Source organism: Rhincodon typus, chromosome 9 (genome assembly GCF_021869965.1).
Source record: "Rhincodon typus isolate 14 chromosome 9, sRhiTyp1.1, whole genome shotgun sequence".
Classification (NCBI taxonomy): Eukaryota; Metazoa; Chordata; class Chondrichthyes; order Orectolobiformes; family Rhincodontidae; genus Rhincodon; species Rhincodon typus.
Window position 1 is genome coordinate 14,791,554 of NC_063340.1, and position 13,186 is coordinate 14,804,739.

The window sequence follows — 13,186 nt, forward strand, 5'->3', positions numbered from 1 at the left end:
AAACAGGCTAAGCAAGGAACTTACTGTATAGAACTAACATTACAGAACAAAAAAATGGTGAGGGGGGACTGATGGATTCATCCTGCTGAGTAACATTCAAGCAAAATTAGAAACTATGTGCTATAAGCAATGAAAATAATCAAGAAAAGAATTGAACTTTAATTGTTTTTAAAAATAGGTAATAAAAACACTACAGTTAGTGACAAAATTCAGATTACACATTGGATAGCAGGAAATCTAAATCATAAGACCATTTTGGTGTGTGTAGCCCTTTATTAGCAACTAAACAAAAAACCTTATACAATGTTGGCAGCAGCTGTTTGCACTGCAGCTTATATCTTGAGTAACTATGGTATGAGATTATAAATGCAACTGATGTGAATATGAACGGTACACTCTCACCCACACCTGCAGATCTATCTGTAAGCAAGTACGTTACACTTTTATAGGTCGCCATCGGTCGACTTAGCACTAGGTTACGTCATCCTGTACCTCACTTCAGCTTAAAGAAAACAAAAAGAAAGCACATGTCAATCAAAACTATGAGGGACTACACCTCAAGAAAGTTCAAAAGTTCAACATTAGATAGCTCCAAATAATGGAGGTATGTCTTTAAGGGAAGGCTGGGACCAGGAGACTGAGGATGCAGTGGCTTTCCTGAGTAGCGATGATTCAGTGGACCATCAAAGTACCCGCGGCATAGCTAACGGAGCTATCCTCCCAGTTTTTGCATTGACTTGATTGGGCATAGTTTAGGAAGGAGAAAGCCATATTCATTCCACTTTTCCTCAATTCTGCCACAGCCTGAAAGACAAAAGAAAATAGCCTTTTAAGGTCCCATCAGCAAAACCTAGGAGGGCAGAGGGAGATCAGGAAAGATGATACTGGTTGCGTACATTCTCGTGTTTTTTGACAACAAACCTATGGACAGTATGAACCACCTCTGTTAACCTTAGCCAGACCACAGTATGATCAGCAAGTACAGGGACCTCTCATGCTCCAGGTACTTAGTGGATTCATGGAGGTAGAGAGTTGCGTTAGGATTTGATTTTTGTGTTTTTTAATGTCAATGGGGAAAACAAAACACTGAGCTGCTAACACACACTATCCCTTTTGAATGTTTCTCAGAATTATTGGAAAAGGAATGAGTTAATGCTATGGGAGCTGCAGCCCAACTACTGCCTTTGACTGTGGAGTCACATTTGTTACAACCCCTCGTAGCTTCTGCTTGTGATAAAATAAATGGAAATTATGACAGCAGTTAGGAAGCTGGCACTATTAACTCTTTGGACTCCCAACTGACTCGATATTAGACTTTAAGACATGCAGCTGAAATGTATGCATTCTCAGTAGGCTAATCACGACCGTAAAACCCAAATGTATGGATTTCATTTTTGGATGAGACTTTCTGGTATGGAATCTTCGCTCTACTCAAGCTTTTACCAACTCAAAGCAATTAACATGAATGTGTTCATTAGAAAATTTTGGATATCTATCATTTAAATAACTAAAAGTAGTAGTAACTCGTCGCAATGTGAAGAATACAGTTAAAAGCAACTAGCAAAACAGTCTTACAATACAGAGGCCAAAAGGAGAAGAAATAAGTAACTTCCAACTTACGTTGAGCAGAACCCCAATTGGGTGGCGACCGCAGATTGTATTGTGGTATTTCTTCAAATAGTTGTTAAATGACACAGCATCTAGTTGCTCAATAATATCCATACCCTGAAACAAAATAGATCAAGTCATCGAGAGAGAGACTGTTAAGAACTGTTCTGCAGTTCAATGCAAAACTATCCATCTTCAGGGAACGTTACAGTCTAGCCATCTTCAGAAACCAGCATGCACTGTGTAAATGTCAGTTCATGACAAAATACAAGCCAAGCCGCAGGTTCAGTGACTGTCACCACAAATATAAACACCACCATAACTGGAAAATGGCTCACTTCCACACATTCATTCATTCGCTGGCTGACTGCCAATTAGTGATAAGCTCACTCTCGCACACTTCAAACACCTGGCCATTTCACTACTCCAAGAAAGTCCTGAAAATCTCCAGAAAAATTGAGCGCAGTATGCTGACTTTTTTTTTAATTCATTCTTTCACGCCAGCATTTATTGCTCATCCCTAATTTCCCAGAGAACAATCAAGAGTCAACTGTATTGCTTTGGGTCTGGAGTTACATGTAGGCCAGACCAGGTAAGAAGTTTCCTTCCCTAAAAGGACATTAAGTGACAGTATCATCTTGATGAACAATTTGATTATCCACTTTTTTATTCTGTGCTTCAATACAGAATTTGATTTAAATTGATTTGATTTATTGTTGTCATATGCACCAAGATACAGTGAAGAGTGTTGTTTTGCGTGCTCTACGAGCAGATCATACCAAACTGCATAGGGTAGGAGAGTGCTGAATATAATGTTACGGCCACAGAGAAGGTGCAAGAAGACAGATCAACATTAACATTTGAGAAGTCCATTCAAAAATCTGATAAAAGCAGGGAAGAAGCTGTTCTTGAATCTGTTTGTATGTGTATTCAAACATTTATATCTTATGCCCAACAGCAGAGGGTGGAAGAGAGTATAACCAGGGTGGGAAGGATCTTTGATTTCCTGAAGCTACAGGAAGTATAAATGGAGTTGATGGATGAGAGGCTGGTTTGCATGATGAACTGGGCTGCGTTCACCACTCTAGAGTTTCTTGCGGTCTTGGGAACAGCAGTTGCCATACCACGCTGCGATATATCAAGGTAGGATGCATTCTACAGTGTATCTATTAAAATTGTGGTGTTGATGGTAGCCATGATGTGGAGGTCCCAGGATTGGACAGGAGTGGACAAAGTCAGAAGTCACACGACACCAGGTAATAGTCCAACAGGTTTATTTGAAATCACAAGCTTTCAGAGCACAGATCTTTTGTCAGGTGGTGAGAGAGAATAACACACAGATACAGAGTTTATAGACAGATCAAGAGATCATGCAACTGCTGTGAGTGGAGTGTCAGATAAGTCTCTGCAGGTGACCAAGAGTGAGAGACAGTGAGTAAAGTGTCAACAGCTGAATAACCAATGAAGGGATGACCTAAAATCTGATTAAATGAGGCAGAGAGATAGTTACAAAAATTAAAAATAAGGCAATGCTGGAAATAAACCAAATGACTGGAATAACATAATTGGTACAAGAGTCATATGCCAAGTCTCTAAGCAATGTAATAAGTAACTCAAAATTGTACAAACTAAGTAAGGTAGAGAGATCATAATTTATCACAGTGATGGTATCAAAACAGGACAGTAAGGAAGATTTTACAGATACAGAAGTGTGGTGGGGTCACATGTAGCGCAACATGAACCCAAGATCATGATTGAGGCCATCTTCATGGGTAGGGAATTTGGTTATCAGTTTCTGCCCAGCGATTCTGTATTGTTGTGTTATTTCAAAGTCTACGTCGGAGGACACTTACCTGAAGATTGGGGCTGAATGCCCTTGACCGCTGAAGTGTTCCCTGACTGGGAGGGAACATCCCTGTCTGGCGATTGTTGAGAGGTCCATTCATCTGTTGTTGTAGCATCTGCATGGTCAGGTCAATATGCCATGTCTTGGGGCATCCTCGTCTGCAGCGTGAGATAGAAAACAATGGCCAAGTCACATGAGTATCTGCCGTGTACGTGGTGGGTGGTGTTCCCATGTGTGATGGTAGTGTACGTGTCGAAGATCTGACACGTCTTTCAGAGGTTGCCATGGCAGGGTTGTGTCAATGTCATCCTGAAGTCTGGGTAGTTTGCTGTGAACAATGGTCTATTTAAGGTTTGGTGGTTGTTTGAAGGCGAGAAGTAGAGGCGTAGGGAAGATCTTATTGATGACGATGAGCACCTGACAACATGTTGAAGGCTGTGAAGACCTTTGCATAATTTCTCTGCTCCAGGGAAGTACTGGACGATGAAGGATACTCTCAGTAGTATCCTGTGTCTGTCTTCTGAGGAGATTATTGCGGTTTTTCATTGTGGCCCTGGTGATCAATGAGTTGAGCATCATATCCCATTCTTATGAGAACATCCTTCAAAACTTATAGGTGTCTGTCACTTTCCACCTCATCGGAGCAGATTCTGTGTATGCGCAGGGCTTGTCCTTGGGGAGTGGAAGCTAGAGAAGTGCAGTATCATGAGGTTATCCGTGGCCTTGCAGTAGAGTGATGTACTGAGGTGTCCATCCTCAATAAAGGTGCGTGTGTCGAAGAATGAGACTGATTCTGAAGAGTAGTCCATGGCAAGTCTGATGGTGGGATGAAACTTGTTGAAATCGCTATGTAGTTGTTTCAGTGATTCCCTGCCATGAGTCCAAAGGAAGAAAATGTTGTCAATATCTCTGGTGTATAGCGTTGATCAGAGGACCTGCACAGCAAAGAAGTTTTGCTCGAACTTGTACATGAAAATATTGGCGTATTGGGGTGCAAACGTGGTCCCCTTGGCTGTTCCGTGTGTCTGGATGAAGAACTGGTTGTCAAAGGTGAAGACGTTGTGGTTGAGAATGAATGGGTTGTAGGATGGCATCTGGAAATTGGCAGCTGTTGGTACTCAGTTCTAAGGCTGTTGCAGCGATGCCATTATCATGGGGGATACTAGTGTGGAGTGCCGAAACGTCCATTGTGACAAGGAACGTTCTTGGTTTGACTGGTCCATAAGTGCTGAATTTCAGTAAGAAATCTGTAGTGTCACGACAGAAGCTGGGGGTTCCCTGTACAATGGGTTTCAAGATGCCCTCTAAATAGCCAGAGACGTTCTCACACAGGTCCCATTGCCTGATATGATGTGACATTCAAATATGTTGGCTTTGTGCATCTTCAGAAGGCAGGAGAACTCTCCTTTGCGGAAGTACGCAGGACGAGAATACATAGGATACTCTGAAGGTCTTGATCAGTCTGTTCAGTTGATGGGTGTGAAGACAGCCTCAATCGTGATCTTGGGTTTATGTCACGCTACATGTGACCCCACATTGTTCTGTATCTGTAACATCTTCCTTACTGTTCTGTTTTGACAGCATCACCTTGATAAATTGTTATGATCTCTCTAACTTAATTAGTTTGTACAGTTTTGGATTACTTATTACTTTGATTAAACCCATGGCATGCAACTCTTATACCCATCATGTTATTCCAGTCATTTGGCTTGTCTCCAGCATTACCTTATTTTTAATATTTTGCAATTATCTCTCTGCCTCATTTAATCAGATTACAGGTCATCCCTTCACTGGTTATTCAGCTGTTGACACTTTACTCACTGTCTTAACACTCTTGGTCACCTGCAGAGACTTATTATCTGACACTCCACTCACACCAGTTGCATGATCTCTTGATCTCTCTGCCCATAAACTGTGTCTGTGTGCTCTTCTCTCTCACTGTTCCTGACGAAGGGGCTGCGCTCTGACACTTGATTTCAATAAACCTGTTGGACTATAACCTGGTGTCATGTGACTTTTGATTCTATAAAAATTGGTAAGAGTCCTTGTAGACACGCCAAATTTCCTTAGCCTGCTGAGGAAGTACAGGCATTGTTGTGCTTTCTAGACCATCCCGTCAAGGGTAGGTGGACCAGGACAGATTGTTGCTGATTATCACTCCCAGGAATTTGATACTCACCAGGACCACCAGCTCCATCTCAGCACCACTGAAACAGGCAGGGACATGCCCTCCACTCTGCTTCCTGAAGTCAGTGACCAGCTCCTTCATTTTGCTAATGTTGATGGAGATTTTGTCCTTACGCCATGCCGCTAAGCACTCAATCTCTTTCCTGTATTCTGTCTCATTGCTGTTTGAGATCTGACCTACATTGGCAACATCAGCAAACTTGTTGGGGCGGAATCTGGCCTCAGTCGTGAGTGTATAAGGAGTATAGTGGGGGGGGCTTGCAGGGCACCAGTGTTGAGGATTATGGTGGAGGAGGTATTGTCACCTATTCTTACTGATTGTGGTCTATGGGTCAGAAAGTTGAAGATCCAGTTACAAATGCAGTGGGGAGCTAGACCAAGGTCTTGGAGTTTGGAGATGAGTTTATTTGCAATGATGTGTTGAAGGCAGAGCTGTAGCCAATAAGTAGGAAGCAGACATAGGCATCCTTGTTATCATAAAAAGTATATAAGATCTCAGCTTCTCCGATTGCCTCCCCTTTACAGAAATTCCTTGGTCACAAGCCTTGATGTGTCCTCACCAGGCTCAATAGCCATTTTTCTGGTCTCGTGGAACGCTCATGCTGACCCTGTGAACAAGCAAACCTGCTCCTCCGATCACTGGTCCCCTCCCCCCGCCCAACCTTGCTGCTTCTGCAATCTCACATAACATGCCTGATGGAGCAGAAATGGTGGGAGAGATGAAAGCTGAGACTGGGGGAGCTGGTGTGGCCTGCATGGCAGAGACAAAAATCTCCGATTGGAGTAGCTCCTCACAATTCTCCCTTTTCCCCCACTTATAGGAGGTGACTCTTCTCAATAGAGTGCACTAGTGAAGACATTTTTGCAGGCATTTTGGGGGTTTGAGGGGCAAATTCACCCACTGCCTCTTGAATTTTGACTGTTGACGGAGGACTTGAAGGAACTTGATCGGAGAGTCATCAAAATGTTTTCACTTGCGGACAGACCAAAATTAGAGCAATAAAGTCCAAAGAGTCATGAAATAACTCCAATTTTTAAAAAATCAAGAATTATTTAGAGAGTGTTTAGACTGTGGAACTTACTCCACTTTGGGTAATTGAAACATTTAACATCAAGACAATAAACAAATGGAGAAAGGAACATAAAATTATGCTGATATGGTTAGATGAAGGAGGAAGGTGGGAAACTTGTAATAAGCTGTAATAATAAATACTGCCATAAGTCAGTTGAACCAAAGGTCCTGTTACTGTGTTTTATGTTCTACATTGAATCCATCGGTTCAGTGACAATGGAATTGCCTTGGGCATTTCATGCGCAGTTAATTGCCATTTCTGGCAGATAAACAACAAAGTTGGAACAAAACTGCGTAAGGAAACTCAGCTGAAGATCTCATCCCTCAGAAAACACGTCATTTGCCATACCATTTTATCCAAGTGCTGAATCGATCTGTAGATCTCCCCCTGACTCTCATCGTAATGCGTGTATCGAAAACGCTGTCCTGAGAAACAACAAAGGTCAGAAATCTGAGGCAGAGGTCATCCAGCAGGCTTTAAACAGAGTTAGAAACATTATAGCCCTAAACACAGAAGAATCCTGCAGTTCAGTGGACTGCATTCCCACTGTTCATTCCCACAGTTCTAGAAACAATAATGACGTGACTCCTGCAACACTTTTATTGCCAGATTTTCTGATTTTTTAAAGGCAACAGCCCATGTATTTGTACATGTGGCTCTCAGTAAATCTATTATTCACTCTGTACTGAAACACAGGACACCTGTGTGGTCAAATAGTTCAAACCAGCAATCTAAAGGCAATGAAAAAGGGTTCAGAAAAGGACTTGCAAAGTCATTCTTGGCCCTTATTTCTCTGGTTTCTCAGATATCTCATATGATTGAAGTCTGGAGAGACAGATTAGACTAATCAACTCTGCCATTCTTTAGAGAGAACATTCCCAAACTCTAAGCCTCATTACATGTTACCTGCACAAATCTCAGTTCCTCCAGCTACAGGACTCAATGGCAGCAAAATCAATTAAGATGCAATATAACAGGATTAAAGAATTGTTGAATATCGTAACATACCTGAACAATAAGCATATTTAATAAAGATCAAATATTGAATGCTGATAACATAACATCCCAAATCTAATGATCAATGTAGACACATCAAAAATTGACTGGCCACCCATTCAACCCTGCTCCACCATTCGTTATGATCATGGCTGATCATCCAACTCAATAACTTGTCCCTGCTTTTCCCTCGTGTCCTTTGATCTTTTTAGCCGCAAGTGCAATATCCAATTCCTTCTTGAGATCATACAATGTTTTGACCTCAACTGCTTTCTGTGGCAGAGTGTTTCACAGGCTCACCACTCTGAAGGAATTTCTCATCTCAGTCCTAAATAGGTTGACTCACGTCCTTAGTCGGTGACTCCTGGTTTTAAGACTCCCCCATCATCGGGAACATCCTTTCTGCACCTACCCTGTCTAGTACTGTTAGAACTTCACAGATTTTTATGAAAACTTGACCCACGCACCCCCCCCGTCCACATTCTACTGAACTCCAGTAAATACAATCCTAAACAATTCAACCTCTCCTCAAACTTCAAGCCTGCCATCCTAGGAATCAGTCTGGTAAACCTCCACTGCACTCTCTCTGTGGCAAGAACATCCTTTCTCAGATGAGGAGACCAAAATGGCACACAATACTCTAGGTGTGGTCTCACCAAAAGCCCTGCAGCAAGACTATTCCTATACTCTAATCCAATCACTGTTATTTTTGCTACATGTTGTTAAAGTTCTGTCTTATTCAAAAAGACAATGTAAAAAGAACTACCTGAATTTGGCTCTGGGCCACAAGGAAATTTGATTTTTAAATAAACAAACCCTCGATAATGATATTAATAATAAACTATTAATGGAAGTCCTCCTTCATCAAGCACCCCACAGTCAGATATCCAGTAAAGGTCTGTGTTCTGTACCTGAGCTGAGAGCAGTGTCCCCTATTGCAGAGGTGGTAGTACCATTCTCCACATGAGCTAGATTCAGACTTCAGAGTGTGCCAATTAGTATTGGATTAGGGGTAGGTGGCTTGTGCAATCAAGAATTAGGCTGTGATCAGACAGGCATTTCAGAGCTTGAAACAGACTCGAATCCGAGGCAAAAATAAACCCACTGTCTCACTCAGCTCCCCCTAGCTCCCAGTTGGGTAGCAACAGAAAAGAAGGGTTTAATAGCAATGAAAATGCTGTAGACAAGTATCAATCGCATCCAATTATACTCTTCCATTAAGTGTCAGAGCCCAGACACTCAAAAAAATATAAAATGTGCTCTATGACAAGTTAAAACATGAGCTTTATAAAGGTTAAGAATATTAAAATCTATTAATGGCATTGCAGTAATTGTTTAGCTTCATGGTTTATATTAATATTTTAGATGTAACTTTTAAGTTGGAGATCAAATTGGTAAGATAAATTGAAAAGCCCTTATTAAGAAAGTGATAAAAAAAAGTAAAGGCAGAATAAACAGAAATTTGAGCATTGGTTCATCTCCAAGCTTTAAACCGACAGACAGGCAGACAATGGTTAAACTGGCTCCATAAAAGATTTAAATTGCTTATGTCTTTTCCAGATGAAAAGCTGAAACAGTTTGTATACATGCAGATTTCTTGATGGAGACAGCAATTCTGGAGAAAGGGCAATTATAACTATTAGAGATATAAATTATTCAGGTGGGTTGCAGATCAAAGAGGTATGCTGAAGGCAAGCTAGTTGATTGACATTTCTGTTTGGAATCCCTCAAAGCATGCCAAGTTGTTACAGAAATGGACTGTGGAGCTGAAGTTTCCTTTTTGTTTAATTCAGCTTGTTTTGTGCTCGCTGAAGTTAGCTGCAGATTTGGTTCTATTGCGGTTTGTAGATTACCAAATCAAGGGAGCAAAACGAGATGAATATCAGCCAGGCTTGCACATTGAGAAGAGAAACCACTAACCCTAATGTTTGTTCCACAGAATGCAATTGGTACCTGGACTCAGTTTGAAGGCTTGAGAGTTTGTGCGAATGGAAACAAGATTTGCCTAGCTGAAAGCTGAAGTAAAAAAAAGTACAGTGGTTCTCAGAGTGAAAGGCAGTTAGCCCTGAAGCAGCCAGTTTGGTATATGCAGCGAAAAAACATCTGCCAGGAGATGGATATCAGCTGTAGGGGCAGTGGCTGTAGAGAAGTTAAGGGAGCTTAGAAGATCATTAGGAGCCAGGCACGTTTCGGATGTTCAAATCCCTAAGCAAGGATGTATAAAGCACGCGCTTAAACTGGAAGGGAACAGTCCTGAGGCGTTTAAAGAAAATTACAGGTTTGCTGAGCCAAATACTAATGACAGGATCCCCAAGAAAATCCATACATCTCATTAGTTGGAATGTTGAGACGAAATCCAAGTGATTTCTGAAGACAGCGGTATAGCTTTGGGTTTGTGCCAGATGAATGAACCTTCAAGATTTTGTAGGCAAGGGTAGAGTGGTGCTGAGAAGTAAAAGTAAAACTGGATTCATACCGTACAGTTATACATTATAGTGTTACATTAGTAGTTCTTGCTTTGTTTAATGTTATTTGCATATGCAATAAAGTTTGTTTTTGTTTTAAAACATGAAAACTTATTGTGCAGCTCTGTCAGTTAATTATTGGATGTTTGAATTTCTCCAAATGTCAGTATTCCCTACCAGGACTGCAACAGGATTAAGAAAAATAGAAGACAAAAGATTCCTGAAGACTTCTGAAAGTCTTTTAATAATAAAGACCAAAAAGACAACAAAATACCTCTTTTAACAAGCAGCCCCATCTGAAATAAACAATCAACCAATCACTATTTTCCATGCTGTTTATTTATGTACAAGCAGAAAAAGTAGAGGGGGAGCACGGAGCTATTAATTGCACTTGCCATCATAACAGAGACCCAACTTACTTAGCCCTCAAATTCTGTATTCATGACTTTTTTGTGCATTTTCTTTCGAACGGATTCGACTCCACTGATTTAAAGAGGATAGTGTAAAATTGGGAGTACACTCTGTGTATGCGGCTGGAGGATATGCAACATATCTTTATGGTTGGACTTGCGTGCAAGAATGTGCGGGTAAATTTATACATCTGTGTGTACTTACGTATGCACACTTGTGTGAGAAGCAGTCATTTAGGATAAACTCTGAACACAGATTAACCAGAAATCTTAAAAGGGGGGCGGGTTACTTACATTAATGAAAATTAGACAAAAAAAAGTCCTTCCTCAGATTCCTTCCAAAAGCACCAATCCAGTTTAAATGAGTACATACCCCAGTGACAGAAATCTGACGAAATCACAAAGAGGTTTAGAGGATCGGCTAGGTATTTACTGAAGAGTTCCCCGTACATCTGCTCTTTGGAATCACTCAGGGCTCCAACCAAAACAGGAACAATGGTTAACTCATCTTTTTGGCTGGTTAAAAACGGAGACAGACAGTCAGTTCAAAAAAACATAAAAATAAAACAAACGTTCATTAGGAGTGAAAAATATCGCCTCAGCATTTGTCTAAACTATCTTGGATTACTCACCCACTTCTGTTTCACCAGCCATGGCTCATTTGGTTGCAACCCAAGCTACGAGATCACCTGCTCAAGTTCCACTCCAGAGACCTAAGCGCATCATCTACCTTGTCACTGCAGGTCATCACTGAAGGAATATGGCACTGTTAGGGGTGTGGTCTATCATACAAAAAGCTTCAACTGGGGCTCCCTCTCAAGTATGAGTCAACGATTCCACAGAAACTTGAAGAGCAGGAGGGGCTTGGCTGACTATTCTGGTTAAAATTTACATTCAACTGACGTCACCAAAACAGATGGTCTGGTCATCTGTCACACTGCTGCCTGTGGGAGCTTGCTGTGCATTAATTAGTTGCCAGATTTCCTTCCATTATAATAGCAGCTACACTTCAGAGGTGCTTCACTGGCTGCAGGGCATTTTTGGATGCACAGAGGATGATTTCTTCCATTATCTCTGCATCTAATCGAAGACTACAAACATTGATTAGACATCCATGGCACATGCAACTGTGATCAAGGAAGTGCCGCAGACCAACATCCAACAGGCCCAAGTGAGTGAAAGGGTCAAGCTTGATAACCTGTCCTGAAGAAGAATGTGCAAGTCAGCTTCCTCTCAAGAGATTAAAATGAAGCATCCTTTTAGTAGAAGGAATGAGCTTTTACTCACTGTGTTACCGTCCTTCACTAGACATTTTAATAGACTCTTCATTGGCAACAGCTGTATCCTTGGGCAGATGGACAAATCAAGCCTTTTTTGACACTACAATCCTAAATTCCACCCCAATCTTGGCCCATTGTATGTGCACAGAATGGTTGAGAACTAAAATATTTGCTCCTACAGAATATCTGAGGCCTCTGAACCTTCTATGCTGTGCAGTTGCTAGATTCAGAATTCGATAATTTATTGGAAGAACAATAAGGATATAAAATCTGCTATCTTTTAAAAAGTGAGGAAGGCCTGACCCTGTCAAAACTAAATGTCAAGAACACTGAACACGCAGATCATAGCTGTGTGTTCACCACTTTAAGAAACACTGAAGCCGCTTCTGACATGATTGAAGCGAATGTTTCAAAGGGAACTTCACAGCTGGAAATCATAATACCCTGTACCATCGCCCTGCTGTTTTAACATAACTCATGCTTTATCACAAATACTACTACAACACTGTTTGCTCCAAGTCAGCAACCTCCAGGTAGTTTAAACTGCAAAAAATGTTAGCCCAGGAGGACATACTAAATTTTATTTAAACAAGACTCAAGATGCATTAATTGCTGTTCTTTAAAAAGGAAGCATTAGCACCAGTTCAAAGCTCTTCAGGATTTGCTGACTGAAAAATATTGCAGGATGCAGACAGGAAAGAAAGACAATTTAACCCTAGTTTATCACCAGCCCAAAAGCACCAATTTTCATTGATGTTGGAAGAGGCAGATAGGTTTTCAAACAGCAGCAGTGAGGAGAGATTAAGAAAACTGGGGCCAGACCAGGAGCGGAAAGCCAATGCGTTATTGAAGCAATCTGAAAATAAAATGCAATACAACCTTTGCATTGCATTATGCTTAGAGTACTACTGGGCTCAAAGTGTAGCACAATATACATGGAGTAATCCCTAGGAACAAGGAGAATCCTTGCTCATGGCAAGAAGCTGCATGTAGAGCCTCTGAACATTGGGAGGCTTTTAAGCAGTAACTACCACATGGTCAATACAGTGTGGAGCTGGAGGAACACAGCAGGTCAGGCAGCATCAGAGGAGCAGGAAAGTTGACGTCTCGGGCCTAGACCCTTCATTACGTCCCAGGGTCTAGGCCAGAAATGTCAACTTTCCTGCTCCTCTGATGCTCCTGACCTGCTATGTTCCTCCAGCTCCACACTGTATTGACTCTGACTCCAGTATCTACAATTCTTGCTATCTATCACATGGTGCTGGCTGAACAGGAAACTTGCAATTAGCACCTGCCACAGGCCTATCAGAAACAATTTTAG

At 41.4% G+C, this 13,186-nt stretch overlaps 1 protein-coding gene across 2 annotated transcripts in view; it reads right to left on the minus strand.

Annotated features, from left to right (window-relative positions):
• Positions 1 to 136: 136 nt before the first annotated feature.
• memo1 (mediator of cell motility 1) overlaps positions 137 to 13,186 on the minus strand; it is a 46,536-nt gene continuing 33,486 nt past the window's right edge. For both annotated transcript variants that reach the window (XM_020527003.2, XM_048601309.1), the window contains 4 exons: positions 10,959 to 11,101; positions 7,063 to 7,139; positions 1,621 to 1,725; positions 137 to 804 (listed from right to left, as the gene is read on the minus strand). In XM_020527003.2, the coding sequence (XP_020382592.1) occupies positions 673 to 804; positions 1,621 to 1,725; positions 7,063 to 7,139; positions 10,959 to 11,101 (457 nt within the window). In that variant the 3' untranslated portion in view covers positions 137 to 672. The remainder of the gene's footprint in view (positions 805 to 1,620; positions 1,726 to 7,062; positions 7,140 to 10,958; positions 11,102 to 13,186) is intronic.